General features: G+C 41.3%; 1 protein-coding gene across 6 annotated transcripts in view; it reads right to left on the bottom strand.

Annotated features, from left to right (window-relative positions):
• Window positions 1-5,221: 5,221 nt before the first annotated feature.
• The window catches only part of LOC129865654 (collagen alpha-1(XXV) chain-like), a 315,129-nt gene continuing 293,968 nt past the window's right edge, over window positions 5,222-26,382 (bottom strand). For 4 of the 6 annotated variants that reach the window (XM_055938597.1, XM_055938596.1, XM_055938595.1 and 1 more), the window contains 8 exons: window positions 24,132-24,212; window positions 23,719-23,754; window positions 22,543-22,596; window positions 22,377-22,430; window positions 22,083-22,109; window positions 12,246-12,332; window positions 9,713-9,751; window positions 5,222-9,370 (listed from right to left, as the gene is read on the bottom strand). In XM_055938597.1, the coding sequence (XP_055794572.1) occupies window positions 9,368-9,370; window positions 9,713-9,751; window positions 12,246-12,332; window positions 22,083-22,109; window positions 22,377-22,430; window positions 22,543-22,596; window positions 23,719-23,754; window positions 24,132-24,212 (381 nt within the window). In that variant the 3' untranslated portion in view covers window positions 5,222-9,367. Of the gene's footprint in view, window positions 9,371-9,712; window positions 9,752-11,177; window positions 11,927-12,245; window positions 12,333-22,082; window positions 22,110-22,376; window positions 22,431-22,542; window positions 22,597-23,718; window positions 23,755-24,131; window positions 24,213-26,382 lie in introns of those variants that run through there. The other 2 variants (XM_055938594.1, XM_055938593.1) reach the window with 2 other exon arrangements.

The following is a 26,382-nucleotide window of genomic DNA, read 5'->3' on the forward strand; positions in this document are numbered from 1 at the left end:
CGTTTCAGGTAAGACCCAGATGCAGACAGTGTCGAAGTAACACAAGTTTATTATTAGTACAGGGGCAGGCAAAATGACAGGTCAAGGGCAGGCAGAGGTCAGTAATCCAGATAGGGTGCAAAAGGTCCAGAAGGGCAGGCAGTCTCAGGGCCAGAGCAGGCAGGGGTCAATAATCCAGTGTGGTAAGGTACAGAACGGCAGGCAGGGTCAGCGTAGGCAGAATGGTCAACACTGTAAAAAACTAGAAAACGTGAACTAAAACAGACAGGCGCAAGGGGGAAACTGCTGGTAGGTTTCACGAAACAAAACAAACTGGCAACAGACAAACACAGAACTAAGGTATAAATACACTGGCGATAATGGGGAAGAACGGCAACACCTGGAGGGGGGTGGAGGCAAGCACAAAGACAGGTGAAAGGACTTGTTTTATATAAATAAATTGAAAAAAATTGAAATGCAATTGAGTAAAATGAGTAAGGTTACTTATGTGGGTCTCAAACGAATGCATACCACTATCCTTAGGGCTGCCTTCTGTTAGCTTATATAGGTTTATCATCACCGTTGCTAATAGAAAACATATAAAGACTCCATAAATCTATAACTAAAATATAATTATTGTGTTGAAAAGTAGGGGACTTAAATAAAGTCTCACATCTCAGTTAGGCTACATTCTTTCACTTCTGGTTTATGAGATTAGAGATGAGATTTATCTCAAGTTATTGTGTGAGGGTTGATAGGCCACCTGTCTTGATTTGAGAAAGCACTCAGCACTCCCTGTCAGGCATTAATTATGGTATGTATGCATTCAATAAAAAGTATGCATATTTATTTTGGCATGATGTGAATGCTCGGAAATAAAAAGTCCCTTTGATATAACTTGAGTGTAATTAAATTAAAAATACTTATATTCTAAATGAGCAGGGCAAAAACTGAAGTATTTGTGCAGAATGCAGATAAACACAATAGCATACAGTAGGCTATTAAGAAAATCAATGTCAATCAATGTCATACCCAATGTGCTTCTTCCTAAGATCAATAGTCTTTTTCTTATCAAAAAAATATTCTGCCATCCTGATGTTTAATTCCAACAATTATCAGTTGTTGATTTTTCTGCTCCCCTTTGACAGTCTTTGAAACCGGAGCCCCTTAGGCACACACAGGCACACAAACGGACACACACACGCACCCGAATTTGAACCCCAATACTGCCCTCTAGACACATTTCCATTGCTGCTGTGAAAATGGTGATGCAATGATACTGACCGCAAGTCAGAGCTGGTGACTTAATAATCGAAACTCAAAAATTGTGATGTTGTTTCAGAGTAGCCTACACTAACAATGGTAAAACTGTAAAAATGTATATAGGTTCGGAACTTTTGTGAAATAGCACAGTTACAAATAGAAATCAAACTGGATGGACATCAGAAATAGAGGAAGGACTAAGAACAAACAAGAGAGAACTATTGTAAAGTAGACTGTGTCTGTAAAATGTGTATAAGATGTATAAATTGAAGGTAAAAGCCGAAGTGTTTATTAGTTTACTCCAAGGTATATTCTTTAAAAAAGTATGTATGTCTATATAGGTATGTGTATGTATATATGTGTACATGTATGCATGCGTGTATGGATATATATATTTACCCCAAAATGGAACATTGATGGAAGCAACATTCTTTCCTCAATATTAAGCTGATCAACCCCTTAAAAAAAAATTATTTATATATATATATATAAAAACAATGGTAAAACTAAATCACAAAGAACAGGGATGGGCAACGTTGATGCGGGAGGGGCACAAAAAATCTGAGTTCAGGGGGTCAAGCCTTGTGGGTCTGTATACCCACACATCCAGTCAGAGCCGGACCTAGCCTTTTGGGGGCCCTAAGTGAAATTCAGTTTAAATTATTTTTGTTTGACGGTATGCATCTACAGGTGCTATATGTGATTCACCACCTGGATTCGGTCTTATGTAGCAAAATTTGAAATTGTGTGTTTTACAAAAAATCTGAGTTCAGGGGGTCAAGCCTTGTGGGTCTGTATACCCACACATCCAGTCAGAGCCGGACCTAGCCTTTTGGGGGCCCTAAGTGAAATTCAGTTTAAATTATTTTTGTTTGACGGTATGCATCTACAGGTGCTATATGTGATTCACCACCTGGATTCGGTCTTATGTAGCAAAATTTGAAATTGTGTTTTTTACATTATATAAAAGTAGAGACTCAGAGCTACAAAATGGTATATCATGCACTGCATTTGAGGAACAATGGGATAGTAATTCTGCTTTGAAAGTTGATCAACTTGTAAACTCACTTTTGAGAAAATCGCCTTTGAATGTTTTGCTATCTAGTGAAGAGCTCTTCTTTGTCGACACCCACATAGCATCGTTCACATCCTCACCCTAAGCTATAGCCCCACCTATTTCATTTAGTTCTCGAAGCACACACTTGATGCTCTGGACGATGATTTCTTTACCTCTGGGTTACATGAAAACAGCCTAACCAGCTCTGCTGGCAACAATTTCATTACGCTTTTTTGCAGACTTTTACTGACACCGGCCACACACACGTCACAAAACGTTAGCTAACAAGCCAGCCAGCCAACTTTAGCTAGATAAACAATAAACAGTGCCAACAATGCCACAGTGCTGGGAATTGTTGAACCAACCATGTTCAATGTTAGCTAGCATTAGGCTCTAACTCGAACAGCAGACTGCTCTGGGAAACGAATAATATAACGTCAGCTAGGGATCCAGCCAGCTAACATTAGATAGCTAGCAAGCTAAAAGTATACTTTGACTTATGACATGTAGCTTGCTAGCTAGGTAAACAATGTAGGTAAAGTTCACACACACCACATAACGTTAGCTAACAAGCCAGCCAGCCAACTTCAGGTAGTTAGCTAATAAACAGTGCCAACAATGCCAGTGCTGGGAGCTAACCAACCATTATTGGTTAGCGGCAGGTAGCCTAGTGGTTAGAGCATTGGGCCAGTAACTGAAAGGTTGCTAGATCGAATCCCTGAGCTGGCAAGGTAAACATCTGTAATTCTGCCCCTGAACAAGTCAGTTAACCCACTGTTCCTCGGTAGGCCGGCATTGTAAATAAGAATTTATTCTTAACTGACTTGACTAGTTAAATAAAGGTTACATTTTTTTAAGTTTAATGTTAGCTAGCTAAAATTAGGCTCTAACTATAACAGCACATGGCTCTGGGAAACGAATAATAACGTCAGCTAGGGAGACAGCCATCTAACATTAACGAGCTAGCTAACAGTACACTTTAGCTTAAGACATAAAGCTTGCTAGCTAGGTAAACAATGTACCTAGCTAGGTAAACAAAGTGTAAGTTTACACACGTCACATAACGTTAGCTAACGTTAGCTAGTTAAACAACAATGGACAGTGCCAACAATGCCACAGTGCTGGGAGCTAACCAACCATGCTCAATGTTAGCTAGCTAACATTAAGCTCTAACTACAACAGCAAACTGCTCTGTGAAACAAATAATAACATCTGAAAAAATAACATTAGCTAGCTAATGCTAGACTATCTTACCTGTATACATCATCGTGCATGTCAGGAATGCCATGCCACGGTTGCCCTTAGTTTGAAGATGTAATCCGGAGACAGTTGTTTCTTCCATCTCTTTAGCCATCATACTAAAATTCCACTGATTTCAAAACTTGATCTCTCAGAAAGTGGAGAGCCACACCTATACAGCTCCACTACACAATACCTTAAAAAAAGCCGCATTTAACAGGATTACCAACACAGATTGACGAGATTTATGGCAAACCAATCCAAACTCCTCTCTCGGCATGTCCAGCCCACTCATTATCTCAGCCAATCATGGCTATTGGGAAGGTTGCTATGAGTTTTTTATTAAGGCACATGAAATTTCACAAGTTCAAAAAAATATGTTTTACGTTCAAACTCTCCTTAGAAGTCGTGACTTGCGACGTAAGCCTAGTTTCCTGAATCGGGTCACATATGCCAAATTTGGTGCCGGTCCTATAGAAAAATAAGTTTTAAAGTAGTCAATATCATTGAAAATGGTCCAAAATATACTGAACAAAAATATAAATGTAAAGTGTTGGTCCCATGTTTCATGAGCTGAAATTAAAGATCCCATAAACATTCCTTACGGACAGAATGCGTTTTTCTTGCTTTTGCACAAATTTGTTTACATACCTGTTAGTGAGTATTTCTCCTTTGCCAAGATAAACCTGACAAGCGTGGCATATCAAGATGTAAATTAAGTAGCATGATCTTTACACAAGTGCACCTTGTGCTGGGGGCAATAAAAGACCACAGCACAATGCCACAGAAGTCTCAAGTTAAGGGATCGTGCAATTGACATGCTGACTGCAGGAATTTCCACCAGAGCTGTTGACAGAGAATTGAATGTTAATTTCTCTACCATAAGCTGCCTCCAACATCATTTAAGAGAATTTGGCAATACGTCCAACTGGCCTTACAACCCCAGACCAGCACATTTGTGGCCTGCTGGAGGTCATTTTGCAGGGCGCTGGCAGTGCACCTCCTTGCACAAAGGCGGAGGTAGCGGTCCTGCTGCTGGGTTGTTGCCCTCCTACGGCCTCCTCCATGTCTCCTGATGTACTGGCCTGTCTCCTGGTAGCGCCTGCATGCTCTGGACACTACGCTGACAGACACAGCAAACCTTTTTGCCACAGCTCGCATTGATGTGCCATCCTGGATGAACTGCACTACCTGAGCCACTTGTGTGGGTTGTAGACTCCGTCTCATGCTACCACTAGAGTGAGAGCACCGCCAGCATTCAAAAGTGACCAAAACATCAGCCAGGAAGCATAGGAACTGAGAAGTGGTCTGTGGTCACCACCTGCAGAATCACTCCTTTTTTGGGGGTGTCTTGCTAATTGCCTATAATTTCCACCTTTTGTCTATTCCATTTGCACAACAGCATGTGAAATTTATTGTCAATCAGTGTTGCTTCCTAAGTGGACAGTTTGATTTCACAGAAGTGTGATTGACTTGGAGTTACATTGTGTTGTTTAAGTGTTCCCTTTATTTTTTTGAGCAGTGTATATTTTTTGGTGGGGGGAATTGATCTGCGTGCCAACAAGGGGGTGGCACCACTTGCCAATCCCTGACGTAGAAGAAGAGCCGTTGAAGTCCTAATATTCAGAGAAAAAGTGGCAGAAGTGACTTTAAAAGAAAGTCCTGTAAATGAAAACTAAAAGGTTATTTGAAAGACTGCATTTATTTGGCTCCAACAGTACATTCATATGAAATGGTTTTGAGATAATGTGTGCAGATTAATTCATAATCTGATAGTACATTTAAATAAGTAGTAAATTTGCAAACCAATCTGTGATACAAATACAGAATAGACAAATAACAACAACATAAATGACATTTAATTTGTTAGATAACTATGCTCAATTGAAGTTGTATTTGTATTTTTCCGGCTTCTATCAGATTGCATTATTGCACTGAGGTCAATAGGCTACAGTGTAAGGAGGATGTTATAGGAAATGTCAGTATATAAATTAAAATAAATCTGGGTGTTGAAAAGTGGATGCCTGGTACTTGGTGGGTTAAAAAAGTTTGTGTCAACTATGTGACGATCCTCCTATATTTAAGCAATAAGGCCCGAGGGGGTGTGGTATATGGCCAAAATGCCACGGCTAAGGGCTGTTCTTATGCGCAACGTAATCAAATCAAATCAACGTTTAATTGTCACGTGCGCCGAATACAACAGGTGTAGACCTTACAGTGAAATGCTTACTTACAGGCGCTAACCAACAGTGCAAAAAAAGGTATTAGGAGTGCCTGGATACAGCCCTTAGACGTGGTATATTGGCCATATACCACAAACCCCCGAGGTGCCTTATTGCTATTATAAACTGGTTACTATGTAATTAGAACAGTAAAAATAAATGTTTTGTCATACCCATGGTATACGGTCTGATATACCACGGCTGTTGAAACACCCAGTTTATGACAGCCTTTAAAGGTTTTTTTTAACTTGATAATGTATTACAACCAAATGACCCTTAATACATTTAACAAAAGATTTTAAAAAAAGATTAAAAAAGATTAAAGATTAAAAAGATTAAAAAAATAAGAATCAGCTGCATGTTAACTGAAGACACAGCAACATCGTAATACAAAATGTTACAAAGGTTTTAAATTAAATGACAAACATTTTTTTTTTATCAAACCATTAAATTAGAGCAAATTATTTGTGAACAGCAATTGAGTCAAAAATAACTCAATTCAAATCAAGCCTCAAAATATGGATAACAAGAAAGTATTTATACAAGTTTGAAAACAAAATTGACTTGTAAATCACAAATGTTTGTGATTTTTCTAAGCCAAGGTAGTGGTACTTTTCATGAAGGATCAAATTTATTAACATTTGTCCTGTTTGTCCTGTTATTAAACTGTTATTAAGCTGCATTGTGATGCTGCACACATCAACCAATGTATAATTTGCACTTGTCAAATGAGCACATATTAAACTGCTTATTTAAAATCCACATACAACAAACTACATTCAATACAAAGAGAGAAATAGAGAAAGGACAATATCATCTTATTTATGCAGCTTGTCATGGACAAACAACATTTTAGCCAAGCCCATCAATACTGTCTTGTCTCATGAATACTTTTCTTATGACATACATAACTTGAAATAAGAAACATTTAATGCCAAGGTAAGGCCTGCAAAATTGGATTTGAACTAGCATTGTAAATTAACAACGGGTATCATGACCTTCAAAAGCTACCCCCTTTTAATAAGGAATGACTGTTTTAAGAAAATACTAAAATAAATAATGTACCACTTAAAATAGTCAGATAAATAAAAGGTATATGCACAAAAATGATTTAAACTGTTACATTAAAAACATTTTTTTTTTAACTCTGTTGTCTTATAGTTGTCATGGATAGTGAATACTCTCTACAGCTTTTTCAAACAATTAAAGTTGATAGCACCAGAATAAGACCATGATCTATTATTCACTAGCATACTATTTACTTTGTGACATCGATATCCCTGTATGGTTGGGGTGGAGTGGGCAAACTTATCACAACAACAATATATTTGATATAGGTCCGGTTTTCACAGACACAGATTAAGCCTAGTTCTGGACTCAAAAGTATGCTCAATAGAGATTCTCCATTGAAAGCTCTTTTTAGTCCAGGACTAGGCTTAATCTGTGTCTGGGAAACCGTCCCATATTGTAGTAATTAATTTATAATATTACATTAACTGTTCCAAGTTACATTAAGCATCAAAAATCATTGTGCATAAATAAGGGCATTGTTAGGATTATGGCATCCTTAAAATTATTAAATAAAGAAATACACTTTTTTGTAGAAATTGCTATGGAATGTGATGTAAATGGCAATATATCTGATTCTGGGTTACACATTCAACTGAAATGAACTGTTTTACCATTTCCATTTTGTTTGAGAAATTAAATAAAAAAAAGGTTGCATGTTGCTGTAGTCATGATCCAGTTGAGGCAAATTGCCACTTGACATTTGGATAAAACAACAATTATCTAGCAAAAAATTATGGATTTTACCAAAAGGCATTTTCACCTATACTGAATTACCAGGTCAAAATGTACAAAAAGCTTATTGTTGCAGATATATTACTGCATTTAAATGTAAGATACAATAATGTGTAAAGATACAATAAACTTGCAGTGAAGCATATAACTCACATTATATATTTTCCAGTTAAATGGCCAGCAATGAACAAGTGTTAGATATCTAAGTGCTTACACATACTGTATGCTTCTTCAAATGAGTGTAAAATCTGATGCTGTGTAATCATAAATATTACTTCAATTTTTGCAACAAACAAATTCCCTTTGTTTTACACAGAAGCTGATGTTCATTTGAAGCCATAATGTACATGCCATATTAACACCCAGTAACATCAACATTCAATATATATTAACAGTGCGCAACGTAGGTGTTTTTATACTTTAACAATTTACAAGAGGTTACCATTCCGCAATAAAGATGGTTCATTATATTGAACTCCCTCTCGCTAAAAGCACTACAGCCCCCAGCCAATGCAATTTCACTCACCTAGACTCCATCACCTCTGACAGTCTTATGCTTTTTAGCAATTACTCAAAGCAGGATAAAAAGTTGCACTTTACTGATAAAGGAATGAATAACAAAATATTGAGGCACCAAAGGCTGTTATACACAATTATTACAAGTAAATACAAGAGTACAACTTCAAATAAAAAGGAAGAATTCCATTGACCCTCTTTACCTTGTAGTTTTGTGACAGTAACATTGTTACAGGCAGAAACTCTCCTTGATCGGCATGGAGACCAGTGATTGGCAGGAGAGATGATTGAAGGCTCCTTGCCGAGGCCCACTGTCTCCTCTACTTGGAGGGATCCCAAACAGGTCCGTTGAATCCGAAGTCCTTGTCAGCCTAGCCCATTTCCGATTGGCTGTTCACAGTGCAGTGAGCTCACACTCTCCTCGAAGTCCAATAACAAGTGGTTGCTGGCAGCAGGGAACGCGCCCTGGGACCCACGCGAGTGCATCGGTGAAGATCTGCATCTATTGACTCATTGGAGATCTCACCATAATAAAGAAAATCAACCCAAATTGAATTCCTGGGGAATCCTTTTTAAGCCAGCAGCCAAGGCGTGACTCCCTTTGGAACATTAAAAGAAAAAGGAGCAAATAAAACCACAAATCTAAAGCTCTGGGTTTTCTTTTTTAAGTAGGTAAGATTGACTGACAGACAGTTAGTGTTTTGCTGAAGCCATAAAATTCAACCACACAACAATGAAATATGTACTGTATATCAATACATATAGCCTAAATATTGTTTGGAACAGTCTTTATGCTTCTTTGGGAGTGGGGAGGGTGTTTTGTTGGAATTGAGTCTTTTAAGCTGGTAGTATGGCATGAATGGATGGTGAGCTTTAGATCTCAAGCTTTTAAGAGCCAGTCCAAATCCCTACAAGGCCTCCTTTTCCTCATCCTCTGCTCTCACAACCTCCTTTTCAGCCTTCTTAGTCCCCTTTTATCAAATTTTGCCATGACATTCCAATCTGTGCCCAAGCACTCTGGTCATGCAAGGTCTGGGACTAAACTCCTTTGTGTGTGTGCAAGTTCTGCTGCTGGCCAAGGATCTGGAATCCACGATGCTGATGTGAGAGTGACACGTTCCACACAGTGAGGTTAGTAGAAGCAGCTAGGAGTGATGGACCTTGGCTCTTTTTCACTGTACACATACAGTACAGTATATTTATTTATTTTATATTTTCCATTATAAAAACTATAAATACCCAAAAATAAGCATTATTTACAAACTCCATGCTTTTCAGTTTAGATTGATCACTGCAAGAAAAACAACAGAAAGAAAGATATAGTGAGATGAGGTAAGAGAGACTTGGAGTGACACTTTTTTGTCTTGAAAAATGTAGATATTTCACACACCACTCACATATTTATGTGAACTGACGAATATAAAAAAAAAACATGCTTATGGCCAAGGCTGAGTAAAGCTCAAATCCACACCCACAGATGTTAACTCTTTCTCTCTCTGGTGTGTGTGTGTGTGTGTGTGTGTGTGTGTGTGTGTGTGTGTGTGTGTGTGTGTGTGTGTGTGTGTGTGTGTGTGTGTGTGTGTGTGTGTGTACTGGGATTTAACAGGGATTACATTACCGAGATAATGCTTACCTTCTGCCAACAACCAGGCATTGGTAGTCCGTCTGGGCCCTAGTAAGGGGAGCGAAAGGGGAAATAAATGACTAGTCAGTGACAGAAAATTGTGACAGAAACAGACTTTCTTTTGCCCAAAACCGTTTGTTTGATGTTGTACCTCTAAGTCTGTGATTATGTGGTACAAGGTCTTTGAAGGAGTGTACCTCATATCTCCAGCACAAGTCCCAAGTATAAAAACAGTGTTGTTATTTAAAAACTGGGATTCCCAAATATATGATGATGTCTGTGATGGAATGTTTCATATGCAGTAGTTTTTAAGTCCTATATTGTGCTGCAATAGGTATAATATATATAACCCAGTGATGTAAGATCTTTGGTTGACAGACACAGGGCTTTCACTGGAGAGATGAAGCACACTGCTTTACAGACATTAAAGGGATAGTTTGGGATTTTGGCAATTAACCCGTTTATCTACTTCCCGAAAGTCAGATGAACTCGTGGATATACATTTTAATGTCTCTGCGTGCAGTTTAAAGGAAGTTGCTAACTAGCGTTAACGCAATTGTTAACTAGTGTTAGTACAATGACTGGAATGACTGGAGCTAGCATACTAGCTGTTCCTGTAGACTTCCAGTCATTGCGCTACCACTAGTTAGCATTTCTTGCGAAACTAGCTCTAACTTCCTTCATACTGAAATCAGAGACATAAAAATGGTATCCATGAGTTCACCTGACTCTAGGAAAGAATATAAAGAGCTTCATTGCCAAAATCTTGAACTCTCCGTTTAACAGACATTATACTATTGAAGATTAGAGGTTCAACTTCAAACCAGAGTGTACTATTGTACTATTCCAGAGCATAGTACATGAATCAATCTATTTATTAAAAAATCTGGTGATACATTTATCATAGCACTTATGTTTTATTTAATTGTAATTTAGTTATTGCATGTTTAATTGACTTGTCTTCAATCAAATTCTAATGGGAAAATGTAATGCCATGCTCAGGTTTGATCATGTTTTTAAACATTTCAATGAATTCTCACTCATGCAGGTTATATAAAGTAAAATGAATCTCATCATGTAATGATATGGTCCTCCTTTAGGTTTATATTTAGTTATTTATTCAAAATGTATCCAAAGTTAGGGATAATCAATATACCATTGTACAGGGTCTATAGTCCTAAACAAATGTGAAACTGTAAACATATAGCAAACATATCAACACTGTTGAAGTGTAATTTGTTCAGTGATGAGAAAAATAAATAAGTGTTCTTATCTTGTGTGATTTCTGAGATGTCATTAATGAATGGTATGTAATGCATGGAACTGATGATTGCTTTTGTGCCAAGGGTCCTTTATGAGTTAGTATATCAACACATGACATACATTTAATCTAGCTTGATATACTAACTCATAAAGGACCCTTGGCACAAAAGCAATCATCAGTTCCATGCATTACATACCATTCATTAACGACATCTCAGAAATCACACAAGATAAGAACACTTATCTGGCATTGGAAATGTCTAGGGCAATAACTGATTTCACATCTTCCCTCCTTGGTCATGGTGTGCCCAATTGGTACAGGGGGAGAGGGGGTTAAAGATAGGAGAGGTAAGGTCCATACTGCCATTGCACGGAAACTCGTCAGTAAAGATGAGAACTGATGGAACTAAGACTTTAGCTTGCCATGGTTAGAGTCCGTTTTGGAACTGGGTATGTTAAAGAAATGTGAAAGCGATCCATTTAAGGAAGGGTATTGTTTCTAGGAAAGAGTCCCTGTACACTTATTGAAAAAGTAGTTGGGAGGGGGATCCAGTTAGAAGGATACATCTCAAGAGAGAATACAAAAGATCCACTGCTTTACATTTACGTACAGTGGCATTCCATTGCAGATTTACAGTAGGTCTGTATCTGGTATGTATCTAAGAAGAGCTGCTTGCAGTTAGATAGTCAGGAAGGAGTGTGTTTTTGTTGTGGTAGCCTTTATGGCACTAAAAGAGACAATACATGTCTGAAAACCTGGAGGTGATTTAGAATGTGAGCTGGTGGTCATTTGTAGTGGGAGTTGGTGGATGAGTGTGTGGGTGAGTCCAATCATGCTAAAGCCATGCATTGGAGAGGTAGAAGAAAAGAGGAATACTGTACCAATTGGCACGGGGCATCCAGCCCATCCAGACCAGGCTGCCCTGGCTCTCCCTTTTCACCCTTAAAGCCCCGGAACCCCTGTTCGTAAAGATGACCGGGGAGTGTTACTTGGAAAGATGAGAACAGAACACCCCATGCATCCCCCAGCTAAGGGGATAAGATTGATGGGAAAGAAGGTGCCACCTTGTGACCTACAGACACCTAGATCCAGCCCATCATCCAATAATTGAGTCAATGGAATATCTGGTCCTTTGCCCAGGTCTTAGCACTGACCAATAGGACCATGATATTAAGCTTTTTCAGGAATTTTTCACAGCAGCTAGGTGCAAAGTTAGCTAGGGGGGCTCCTCCTTTTTTGGGGTCCACTGTCTTACATCGCTCATAGCTTGGAACATACCAATGGGCAGGGTGCATCTAATCCAGGGGCACCCTGTTCTCCTTTCTCCCCCTTAGGCCCTTTTTTGCCCTTCTTTCCCTTCTCCCCCTGTGGATACAATGGTTTGGTCAGGTCAATAATTTTTTACGCTCATAGAAGACGGGTGAATATTCTGAGTCCAATGGGAATGGACATTTGTGGTGCTTTGTTTTTTTTTTGCATTTGATACACAATTTGAAAATCTCATATAGCTAATCACATTAGAAGATGAAACTGAACCTTTACTATAATGTCGCTGTGCATAACTCACTGTTTGCAGAATTTCACAAAACACATTGTTGGCTAAACTGCCTCTCATATGAACTGTTTTTTCCTGGGTATTAGGATATAGCAAGGCCAATTTAAACATCATACAGATGTAGGATCTTCATCTGATCACACTGTTGCAGAAAAACTTTCCTGCAATTCAGGAAATTGAAAACTATTTAAACTTTGATATTTAAAAAGGCTTCTGAAGTTTGTAATTTCCACTTTGAAATTTCATACTTGATTTTCCCTTACAAAGAATGTATAAACCCCTACAAAAATGGCAATTAATTATAATCCCCATAATAATTCACATTTCCTGTTGCTGCAGGATTATTTCCCTGCTGTGTATCATAAAATCCTACATCTCCATAAAGGAGAGATCTCCGTGAAGGTTATACTTTCGGTTGTACTTTATTCTACGGTACTGTTTCCCCTGGTATTTATATGTTAATAATTTGTACTTCCTGGTATTCATTTTTAAAAATTCTACACATCTACCTGGTTCCACACAACTACCTGGTTACAAAAGGGATTTGAAAAATCCCAAAGAAACCTAAATTACAAAAATATACATGTATTCCTTCCAAATAGATTAATCCACACAAGGACCACAGTTGCACAATGGTTCATAATGGTCAGAATCATCAACTCAAAACATTAGCATGACATTGCAAATTAAGGGGAAGATATTAAAAGTGAAGCTATTGCTTATAGAGGAAGGGAAGACATACTGTAGTCAATTCTAAATAGGAGAAGTACTAGGGACAGGAAGTGGGAAGTCCAGAACATTCCTTGGAATAGGAAGAGCGGGAATGAGCAGAGGAGAGAGCTGGTCACTTGGGACTTAAAAGGGCACAAGGGAAGAGAAAGAGTAGCAGGGAAAACACCTCCAGAGGCACAGAAGACACCCCATTCCCCCAACAAGAAACAGCAAAACTGTATCCCTTTTCACAGTCCACTGAAAAAGTGCAAAATCAGGTTTGAGGTCTGTTTAATTTCCAGTGAGTCTATTTAGAAAGTTAATTGAAATTCAATTTATTTCTCTGAATATTTGACCATTATTTTCAGTAAGAATTTTTTCTTTTCAATTCATATAGTGAATCAAAGTTTCCTGAATTGATTTACAATAGACAATTTCTCAACCATGAATCGTGGAAATACCCATGTTGCCAGAGTTAGTGTGGCCTTGAGCGCTGCTGTGGGTAAACACAGACTTAGACTAGATTAAACCATAAGATAAGGTTTCATAATGCATTAGGTCTGAAGAAATGTTGAAAACAAAATCAGAATGATGTTTTTTATAATACCATAGAGGAAGCTTAGTGAACATGGAAAATGCAAATTTAGTTATTCATATTTGCCAAAGAATGTGTGGCAGCATTATAGTGACAAAATACAGGATGCATTGTTTGTAGTGTGTAGGCCAGAGATGAGCAACTCCACTCCTTGGGACCTGATTGATGTGACACCAATCAGGACTGAAGTTGCCCATCCCCGGTGTAGGCAAAAAAAGGGATACAGTTTCATTGGGAAGAATTGACACTCATCATAACAATAAAGCAGTATACTGACTCAATGTTACAGGCCATTTAAAAGGGCCAGGTCAACAACAGGCCAAAGAACACAACATGGGATGTTAGAAGGGTTATGCTCATGTTTGGAAACTGCAGAAAACCAATAGAAAGATGAGTTACACCTGCCTTTTGTCAATGGACAACCTTTCATTTCACAATTAGTTTAATTTAGTTCAGCTTCTTATAAAGTGAACGTACAGTGCCTTCGGAAAGTATTCAGAACACTTAACTTTTTCCACATTTTGTTAAAATCCTTAGCAATCTACACACCCCATAATGTCAAAGCAAAAACAGGTTTTTATACATTTTTGCAAATGTATTAATAAAAAAGAACAGAAATAACTTATTTACATAAGTATTCAGACCCTTTGCTATGAGACTCGAATTTGAGCTCAGGTGCATCCTGTTTCCATTCATCATCCTTCAGATGATTTGCCACCTGGGGTAAATATAATTGATTGGACATGATTTGGAAAGGCACACACCTGTCTATATAAGGTCCCACAGTTGACAGTTGTCGTAGCGTTGACTATCATTAAATGTGAAGGCTCTATATTATCAAATCAATTCTCTATGTGTAATTGAATTATGCGATTAAACTAATCATGTAACTTTAATTAACTAGGAAGTCGGGGCACCATGTAAAACTTTGTTTGTAGAGTTTAAATTTCCCGAATATACTGTAACTCTTCAGGTATTTTCATATCTTATCGATTACAGTCACACTACACATTTATTTACAAACTAACTTAATCAATCACAGAATTACATAAACAAACACACAATAGGTCATACATTGGTTACTGACATGATATAAAAGTCCCTAGTGGGCTAAGCAGATATGATGGCTTGGTAGAGAAAGGAAAGGGGTGGGGACAGTTCAAGAGTGGGAAACTCAGTGGATTCACTACATACATACAGTTGAATACTTCATCGTAAATATGGATATTTAGCACCCTAACAACCGCTCATTTGGATTTTAGATATGCAATTGACATATTTACGAGTGTACGTCTTGGTTGTCCCAATGCGATCGCCGGTCCTTCTGCTGCATAGTCAGTCGACAGAAATCCTCTGGTTTGTCCACCAAAGAACAAAGTCCGTTGTAGTTGTTGTATATGGATACTTCAGAGTACCATTCGGAAATGTTCTTGGATCAGATGTGTTTACCAGACTAAAGTATTTAAACAGCTGCAACCTAAATAATTAGTCTTTAGTTTGTAGATTTCTTTACCATTTCAGCGTGGGAATGACCTCCACATTCTCTGGTCTTGTCCTTTGGTAGAGTTGTAGTTTGAAACACTTCACATACCAGCTTCACCCGGCATGTTTTGGTCTCTAGAGTGATAGCCATTCCAACGTGGGGACCTCGTCCCTCTGCGGGAGAGAGAGAAGGCACTGTAGACCGGACCCACTGCAACCTGATCCTTCAGATCTTCACAGGAGAGTTATGACACAATGCTAGTCAGAGCAAAAACCAAGCCATGAGGTCGAATTAATTTTCCATAGAGCTCCAAGACAGGATTGTGTCGAGGCACAGATCTAGGGAAGGGTACCAAAACATTTCTGCAGCATTTAAGGTCCCCAAGAACAGTGACCTCCATAATTCTTAAATGGAAGAAGTTTGGAGGCACCAAGACTCTTCCAAGAGCTGGCCGTCCGGCCAAACTGAGCAATCGGGGGAGAAGGGCCTTGGTTAGGTAGGTGACCAACAACGCGATGGTCACTCTGACAGCGCTCCAGAGATGCTCTTTGGAGATGGGAGAACCTTCCAGAAGGACAACCATCTCTGCAGCAATCAGGTCTTTATGGTAGAGTAGCCAGACAGAAGCCACTCCTCAGTAAAAGGAAAATGACAGACTGCTTGGAGTTTGCCGAAAGGCACCTAAAGACTCTCAGAACATGATGAACAAGATTATCTGGTCTGATGAAACCAAGATTGAACTCTTTGGCCTGAATGTCAAGGGACACTTCTAGGGAACACCTGGCACCATCCCTACGGTGAAGCATGGTGGTGTCATGGTTCCACCTGTCACCAGAGAGTGGCAGAGACCGTCCTAGAGACATTAACGACGGTGTGTCCTATTTACTCAGGCTGATTTCCCTGTGAAAAGAGGTGTGTTTTCTTTTGTCCTTTGCAGAAGCTTGAATTGTTTACCATATGCATTAATTTCCTGAGTGAGTTTTCGAGACTTAGTGTTTATTGTTTTTCAAAGGTATTGTTATCCTGTGGCTACCGTTTCTCAGTAAAGTATTACGTTTATCCTTATTAACCAATGATTCCTCGTCTGGTCTCTTCTCTGCACCTAGGTCCAACCTCACCACGTCACAGCAAGCTTCTGTCAAGACATATACCCAGCAGAGATCAACCAGATCCAGAATGCTATACCCCAACAAGGAGCACTGCTGTGTCAGCAGCGAGACCTTCTGGGCACTTACTGATTCCCTCCAACCATGGCCCATCCTTAACCCAGGAGGAGCCAATGCCCAAGTCTCAAAGCCCAGTGCTACAGGCATCACTGTAGTTCCTTCAGGGAACCTGCAACGGGAACCTAAGATCGCAGGCCCAGAGTGGTATGACGGCCACCCGGGAGGATGCAAGGGGTTCCTCACTCAGGGATCTCTGTTATTTGTGCTACAGTCCTCCTCTTTCCACACTGATCGGCCATGATCGAGTACATCATCTCTTTACTCTTGGGCAAGGCCCTGGCATGGGCAACGGAGGTGTGGGAACTGCAGCCACTATCCTGCAGCTCCATATTAGCCTTCACTGCCGAGCTGCGATGAGTCTACTACCACCCAGTCAGCAGACGAGAAGCGGCAAGCTGACTGTTCAACCTCCGCCAAGGGGCCAGACCAGTGGTTGACTTTTCCATTGAGTTCCGCACCCTTGCCGCCGAGAGTGGGTGGAATACTGAGGCACTGGTCACCGCTTTCCACCAGGGTCTGTCTAACTCCAAGGATGAACTGGTTGCTCGAGAACTGGGATAAGACCTCGAGTCCCTGATAATGCTGGCCATCAGGGTTGACAACCGCATCCGAGAACATGTTTGACAGTGCCTTTTTGACACCACCCCCGTATCCCGGTTTTCAGAGCACCCCAAACCCCCGAGCCCAGCATTGAGGAGCCCAGGCAGCTGGGACACACACATCTGAGCCCACAGTAACGTGACAGGCTGTTAGGAATTTTATGAATAATGACTAAACATTGTCTACATTTAGATAAAACTATAATTAATTGAACTCTACCCTGTATTATTATATCTGATTAATAATGTTAATTCATAAGGAAGTGATTATGTAGCATGAACAAGGAGTAATTAAAACATAATAAGCACCATTCCAACTTAGTTGGAGAGGTATGGGCAGTGGGTTATTAAGTAAGCAAAAAGGATTGTTAACCTATGGTTGAACCGACTCAACTTAGCCCTGGGATGTTTAGATAAGGCAGCGAGTGACTCCCTAGGTCTTCCATTATCTTGAGCTGTCTGCTAAAGTGGTAATAAATTATGGTGAAACTTCAGCAGTTAATCTAGTTATATTGTGTGTCATGTGTGTGCGCTGGTGAGTTGGAATGAACTTTTGAACCTGTTTTGTCTTGGTCAAGAGGAGGAGCTTCATTCTGTAACCAATGACGTCATATTTTGTACATAAACTGTTGTTTGTGGTTCAATGGGAGCGCGCTCCGAGAATAAATACTATTATCTAATTTTAATAAGACTGGTCCCTGTCTATTTTATGCTAATAAGAATCTTACAAATTCTTAGAAACAGACAGAGTGATTTTAATTAATGAGCACATAAAGAAATTATGAAATTCCCCTAACACAGGCCCATGCGCGACGGCTGCTGCCTCTACTGCGGAGGTATCGGCCATTCTCCATTCTACATGCCCAGAGTTGACAGGAAACGCCGTGGCTCGTCAGGACAAGGGGAGACCCTGACGAGCTGTGCAGTAACACCCCAGCTACCCAGTCACCGGCTGACATTACCTGCAACCCTCCATTGGGACAACCATCAGCATCACATTCAAGCCTTCGTGGACTCCACGGATAATTTCATTGACCAAGACTTGACCAAGAATGTCCCATCCCTCTGCAGATTCAAGCCCTCGATGGACGCCCCATCGGCTCCGGCCAGGTGGAAAATCAGACCAAGCCCATTCTACTGCAGGTTGGGGTAAACCACTCACTTAGTTTTCTTTTGATCACTGCTCCCGAGAACCACCTTATCCTAGGGTACCACTGGCTAGGGAACCACTGGACTTCGACCTCTAGGAGGGCTCCAGTAAGAGGGAATCCGCCACCCTCTATCCTCATCATCCGTACGACTGTGCCATAGAACTCCTACCCGGCCCCACCCCTCCCCAAGGCCGCCTGTACTCCCTATCGACCCCTGAAGCAGCATTCACGGACAATTACATCCGGGGGTCGCAGGCAGGTTTCATTTGCTCCTCTACATCCCCAGCGGGTGCAGGCTTCTTCTTCATGGGAAAGAAGGATAAAGGTCTGTGTCCCTGCATCGATTACAGAAGGCTGAACAGGATTACGATTAAGGATCGTTACCCCCTACTCCTTGGAGTTGGCACATGGGGCTTAATTCTTCACCAAACTGGACCTCCGCAACACTTACAATCTGGTGAGAATCAGGGAGGGAAATAAACGGAAGACACCCTGACAGCCTTTACACCCTGAGTGGCCTCTATGAGTGTTTAGTCATGCCCTTCGGATCATCAAACTCACGGGCAGTCTTCCAAGCATTGGTCAATGACACGCTTAGGGATATGTTGAACCGTTCCATCTTTGTTTACCTCAACGACATCCTGATCTTCTCCAAGACCATTACGAAACACATCCTGCACGGCCGCCAAGTCCTGAAACACCTCCTGCAAAGTCAACTATACATCAAGATAGAGAAGGTTGAGTTCCATGTATCCCACGTTTCTTTCCTGGGCCACATTATCTCTACCGCCGGCATCCAAATGGACCCTGTAAAGGTGAGGGCCATCGCCGACTGGCCCCGTCCTGCCTCACTCGAACAAATCCAGCGGTTCTTCGGGTTTGCCAATCTTTACAGCCGTTTTATACGCAACTTTGGTGCGGTGGCAGCACCATTCACAGCCATAACCCGCAAGTCCCAGAACTGTTTTTGCTGAACACCTGAGGCTGACAGGGCATTCGGAGGACTGAAGGGACCTTTCACCACCAGACCCATCCTCGTCCATCTTGATCGTAACTGTCCCTTTGTGGTAGAGGTGGACGCCTCGGACACCGGAGCAAGGGCAGTCCTTTCACAGCAGCCGGCCCTGGTCCCATCTGTCCATAGATTTTACCACACGGTTACCCCCATCCCAAGGGCTTACCATTATCCTGGTGCTCATCGATCGGTTTTCCAAGGTAGCCCATTTCATCGCCTTACCCAAGTTGCCCTCAACGAAGGAGACCGCTGATCTCATGATTACCCATGTCTTTCAACTACACGGACTTCCCCTGGACTTTATCTCCGTTCATGGGCCCCAGTTCGTCACATGGTAATGGAAAGCCTTCTGCTCCCTGTTGGGGGCGTCAGTCTCCCCTTGGGGTTCATGGGATCCATAGTCGAATGGGCAAACAGAGAGGGCCAACCAGGACTGGAGAAGTTCCTCCGCTGTTTCATCTCAGCCCAGGCCAACAACTGGAGCAAGTTCCTAGTCTGGGCAGAGTATGCTCACAACACACTGCCAAACTCATTCATTGGACTGTCGAGCGTTCGAGTGTCAGTTCGGATTCCCCCCCCCCCCCCCCCTTTCCTGAACAAGAGGTCAAAGCGGGGGCACCGCTGTTCTGCCTGACACCATCACCAGGCAAACCGGTACCGAAGGCCTCTTCGGCTCCTCCGACCTGGTCAACAGGTGTGGCTGTCCACCTGTGATCTTCCCTGAAAGATGGACTCGCGGAAGCTCGCTCCACGCTACATAGGATCATTCAGGATCCTGAGTCGCATCAACCCGGAAACCTATCATCTCCAGCTTTCCAGGTCTATAAGGGTCTGTCCATCCTTCCATGTCTCCCGTCTCAAGCTGGTAAGGACCAGTCCATTTTCTCCCCCCAAACCTGACCTTCCGCCCCCTCGACTTGTTGATGATCGCCCGGCCAACACTGTCTGGCATCTGTTGAAGGCTCGTCGGGTCCGAGGTACCCTGCAGTACCTTGTGGACTGGGAGGGCTACGGCCCAGAGGATGCGGGCGAGGGTGCCTGCCCGGGACATCCTGGATCCGGGACTGGTTCGCGACTTCAACCAACTATGTGGTGGTCACCCTGGCTCTGCGGATGGAGCCGCTCCTAGAAGGGGGGGGGGGGGGGGGGGGGGCTACGGTCATGGTTCCACTTAACACCGGAGAGCGCAGAGACATCCTAGAAACATTAACGACACTCAGGTGTGTCCTTTTTACTCATTATGATTTCCCTTTTGTTGTCTGATCTCTTCTCTGCACCTGGGTCCAACCTCACCACATCACAGGTGGGGGCAGCATCATGCTGTGGGGATATTTTTCAGCGGCAGGGACTGGGTGACAGGATCGAGGCAAAGATGAACGGAGCAAAGCACAGAGAGATCCTTGATGAAAACCTGCTCCAGAGCGCTCAGGACCTCATGCTGGGGCGAAGTTCACCTTCCAACAGGACAACGACCCTAAGCACACAGCCAAGAAAATGCAGGAGTTGCTTCAGGACAAGGCTCTGAATGTCCTTGAGTGGACCAGCCAGAGCCCTGACTTGAACCCGATTGAACATCTCTGGAGAGACCTGAAAATAGCTGTGCAGCAACGCTCCCCATCTAACCTGACAGAGCTTGAGAGGATCTGCAGAGTACTGGGTAAAGGGTCTGAATACTTATGTAAATTATATTTATTTGTTTTTTTATTTGTAATAAATTAGCAAAAATGTGTCATTATGGGGTATTGTGTATAAATTGATGAGGAAACTAAAAACTATTTAATCAATTTTAGAATAAGGCTGTAACCTAACAAAATGTAGAGAAATTCAATGGATCTGAAAACTTTCCGAAGGCACTGTAAGTATATATATTACAATATATTTCAATCACAGTTTTCGGAGGCATCAAAATGTGATTTAATTCAAATGGTTTTGATAAATGAGATGACAAATTATTCAATGGTGTTTCACAAAAGTGAGAGAATTGATAATGGAATTAAGAGTTAATTGGACTTTCATCTAATTTAACATATGTACAGTAGGTATGACCCTCATAATGACTCATACAAATGCTCATACAAATTTCTACAGCACATTATTACTATGAAAGTATCCTGAGACCTATAATTTGTCATCAATAACCCAATGAATTTCACTCGAGCTATGTCAAATATCATATGTCCACTCCACTCAGTTAAAGTTACATAACATTTTCAATATGTATTCACTGTTGAATCCACTTTGTAGTTACAAGGCTTAGTTCCTTTCCCTCATTGTCCATTGACACCAAATCTTCTATTCATTCCCTAAGGTAGCATATCTAGATCTACCTTTTCTCCTCTTTCCGCCAGGTCGCCTGTCTCTTCCCTTAAGCCTGGCAACAACTCTAGTTCAATACTGGTGTCCTGGGTAGTGTATCTGATAAGACCTGATCTAGGAACAGTATAGATAGAACATCCAAGGAGGTTCAGTTCCCTCTATGACAATGTTACACTCCCTAGAAAAGCAAGAGGATGAACAGAGGAGGAAATAGAGAGGGAGACAGTAAAAGAGATACAGAGAGAACAAAAGGGGATACAGAGAGAGCATTATGGGGAAAATGTGTGTACTTTTGACAGCCTTACACATCCAGTATATTTGCAGAATGTACTTTGATACAGTGCATACTTGCGTACTTTCATGGTGAAATGAAATTACTCTCATCTTGAAGAAGAAATGAATAAAAAACAGTTTTGGATATAGGAATTACAGATATCACAATCTGACAGAACTGCCTCACTCACATCAAGGCCAGGTGTTCCAGCCGCTCCCTAAAAGTAAACACAGAATAGAGTAAGAGTCTTTTCAGATACATGAAACTATAATTGAATTGTATTGAAACAATACCAAATTGTATTGTATTGAAACAATGTCAAATTCTATTTCAAGTTAGTTCTTGTAAATGCCAAATTCTGTCACCAAATAAAAAATTCTTAAGTTAGTTATGTACTTGAGAGACTGATATTAAGATTGTGTTTGTTATTTGGACTGTATTGGCGTGTTGGCTGGGGTTTTTGATTTTATCAGAGCACACTTACAGGAAGTCCATAAGGCCCCCTTGGCCCGGGTTCACCTGCAGCTCCTCTCTCACCCTGACACAAGCACAAATAGGCATCACATTTTAATAACACACATCTACCAAAAGGCTATCAAAGTTATTGTGGTAGATAACTCTGCAAATATCATATATCACACACTACTTACTATGTCCCCCTTTGGCCCGGCTGGACCGGAGGGACCCACAGGCCCGTCCATACCCTGTAGAGAGGTGGAGACAAGGGTAAGAAATACCCCCAGGTAAGACCACACTTTGGTCAGGCTACATTCCCATATAATGTACCATAATGTTGATTATGGTCCACCCGAAATGTGAGCTCCAATTTCACATTCCAAATAATGAACATAGGGCATTGTATTTTGCAGCTTGACAAAATGCAATATTATATTGGATGATTCAAGTTGATAACACAGAGCAACTGCTTGTTCTCATGCACTGGACACAAACAACAAATAATGTATGAGTGAGTGTTAATGATGTGTTAATGGCACACTCATCGACAGACAATCAAGAACCTTGAAATGCCTGCTATCATTATACACTGAGTATACAAAACATTACGAACACCTGCTCTTTCCATGACATAGACTGACCAGGTGAATCCAGGTGAAAGCTATGATCTCTTATTGATGTAACTTGTTAAATCCACTTGAAATAGAGGACACAGGTTAAAGAATCATTTTAAGCTTTGAGACAATTGAGACGTGGATTGTGGACGTGTACCATTTAGAGGGTGAATGGGCAAGACAAAATATTTAAGTGCTTTTGAATGGGGGTATGGTAGTAGGTGCCAGGCGCACTGGTTTGTGTCAACAATTGCAACACTGCTGAGGTTTTTCACGCTCAACAGTTTTCCGTGTGTATCAAGAATGGTCCACCACCCAAAGAACATCCAGCCAACCTGACACAACTGTGGAAAGCATTGGAGTCAACATGGGCTAGCATCCCTGTTGAAAGTTTTCAACACTTTGTAGAGTCCATGCCCCAATGAATTGAGGCTGTTCTGAGGGCAAAAGGGGAGTACAACTCAATATTAGGAAGGTATTCCTAATGTTTGGTATACTCAGTGCAGTTATCGCTCTTGTTCCTGCAACTGGGGGCTTTGAACTTTTAAGATTGAAAGCCATTCTGAATATTTGTGTTGGCTTTAAAAGAGGGCAATTCCATTTTCAATATTGAATTAAAGCAGTATACATAACCTTTTCTTGTCTACAAAGATAGTGGAACAGAATATCCATTCAGTGGATGGAGGCTTTCAAAAATAGGTTCCAGGATACATGTGGAGGGATTAGGGAGGTGAAGCTGGGTCACATGAAACTCACCCTAATTCCTGGCTTGCCGTCCAAGCCGGAGGCTCCCTGTGCCGTTATGGAGGTATGAGTGACATGAACAAGGCGGGATTAGTACAAGAGATGAACACAGTGAAACGGACACATTGTTGAACGTCGTTATTGAGACATTGGGGAAATACAAAAAAACGTCACAGGGAGGTTGAAATGTTGTCGGCACAAGCAGGCGAATGAGAGAGAGAAAGACGAACACAGGAGGAGACAGACAGACAAACTGACACAGACACAAAAGAGACATATAAATATGTGCTGTGCAGGAATGCATACAAAGAGCAGGAAGTAGATCAGGAGCTGAAAGCAGATGAGAAGGTTTTGGGGTGGAAAATGGAGGACAAGGTTGGGGTGGTGAGATTACTTCACAGGATGGAGGACTGTGTTGTACTTACGGGGAGGCCCAGGGGTCCTCTGTCCCCCTTGTACCCTGACCCCCCGCGCACTCCCTTCAGACCATGATTCCCAGCCTCCCCCTAAATGCAAGAAGAGTGGCAAAGCTTAGGAGCAGGGTATGGGAAATACATTGATGGACAGAAATCAGTAAACACATACAGAGCATTCAGAAAGTATTCAGACCCCTTGACCGTTTCAACATTTTGTTAGGTTACAGCCTTATTCTAAAATTGTTTAAATAGTTTTCCCCCCTCATTGATCTACACACAATACCCCATAATGACAAAGCAAAACCAGGATTTTTGAAATTTTTGCAAATGTATAACAAAAATAAAACGGAAACATGACATTTACATAAGTATTCAGACCCTTTAGTCAGTACTTTGTTGAAGCAGCGATTACATCCTCGAGTCTTCGTGGGTATGGGGCTACAAGCTTGGCACACCTGTATTTGGGGAGTTTCTCCCATTCTTCTCTGCAGATCCTCTCAAGCTCTGTCAGGATGGATGGGGAGCGTTGCTGCACAGCTATTTTCAGGTCTCTAAAAGAGATGTTCAATCGGGTTCAAGTCCGGGCTCTGGCTGGGCCACTCAAGCCACTCCTGCATTTTCTTGGCTGTGTGCTTAGGGTCGTTGTCCTGTTGGAGGGTGAACCTTCGCACCAGTCTGAGGTCCTGCGTGCTCTGGAGCAGGTTTTCATCAAGGATCTGCCTGTACTTTGCTCTGTTCATCTTTCCCACGATCATGACTAGTTTCCCATTCCCTGCCGCTGAAAAACATCCACACACAATCTTGTTTCTCATTGTCTGAGAGTCTTTAGGTGACTTTTGGCAAGGTTCTCCAATCTCCACAGAGGAACTCTGGAGCTCTGTCAGATTTAGGTGCCTTTTGGCAAACTCCAAGCGGGCTGTCATGTGCCTTTTAATGAGGAGTGGCTTCTGTCTGGCCTCTCCACCATAACGGTCTGATTGGAGATGGTTGTCCTTCTGGAAGGTTCTCCCATCTCCACAGAGGAACTGGAGCTCTGTCAGAGTGACTATTGTGTTCTTCGTCACCTCCCTGATCAAGGCCCTTCTCCCCTGATTGTTCATTTTGGCCGGGCGGCCAGCTCTAGGAAGAGTCTTGGTGGCTCCAAACTTCTTCCATTTAAGAATAATGGAGGCCACTGTGTTCTTGGGGACTTTCAATGGTGCAGAAATGTTTTGGTACCCTTCCCCAGATCTGTGCCTCGACACAATCCTCTCTTGGAGCTCTACGGACAATTCCTTCAACCTCATGGCTTGGTTTTTGCTTTGACATGCACTGTCAACTGTTGGACCTTATATAGACAGGTGTATATCTTTCCAAATCATGTCCAATCAATTGAATTTACCACAAGTGGACCTCAATCAAATTTTAAAAACATCTCAAGGATGAACAATGGAAACAGAATGCACCTGAGCTCAATTTCGAATCTCATAGCAAGGGGTCTGAATACTTATGTAAATAAAATTCTAAAAACCTGTTTTCGCTTTCTCATTATGAGCTATTGTGTGAAGATTGATGAGAAACATAATTCATTTAATACATTTTAGAATAAGGCTGTAACATAACATTTGGAAAAAGTCAAGGAGTCGGAATGCACTGTAATAACTGCAGAGCTCTCCACACCATGCTGCTCTGGTGCCTCTAGGGCAGTTGGATTTGTTAATGGAGGACCACATTGTTGAGGAATGTGTTTCCTTCTTAAATTGATTGTAGCATGTTATGCTTTTATTACGTTGTATGTTTAACTGTTGTAAATTGTATAAATTGTTTTCATGCAGGGCTCCCTAGAAAGAGTCCTTGGTCTCAATGAAGCTCCCTGATAAAATAAAGGTTAAAAAATCATTTTAAAAATTCAACTAATGTTCCAAATATAATTTTCTCCAGACAACTTTTTGGGTAGAATTACAAAAAACTGATTGGAGTGGAAAGATTTGGACTTGGGCCAAGTTTAAATATGCAAAACATGCCTAATTCCTGCCCCCTCAAACCAGTGGCTGATCTTATACAACTGAATTATTGAAATCAATATGGTGGAAACTTTGTATTCACCCAACAAACAGCCCAAATTTCTGGGCAGAACATTGGAATTTGCAGCATGGTATACTGTTTATATCAGTACCTAACAAGGAAAGGTATAATAAGGCATTAATAAGGATCAGTGTCCCTTCCACGGGACGGTTGAGCTAGCGTAGGCTAATGTGATTAGCATGAGGTTGTAAGTAAC

The sequence above is a fragment of the Salvelinus fontinalis genome, chromosome 11 (assembly GCF_029448725.1).
Source record: "Salvelinus fontinalis isolate EN_2023a chromosome 11, ASM2944872v1, whole genome shotgun sequence".
NCBI classification, from domain to species: Eukaryota; Metazoa; Chordata; class Actinopteri; order Salmoniformes; family Salmonidae; genus Salvelinus; species Salvelinus fontinalis.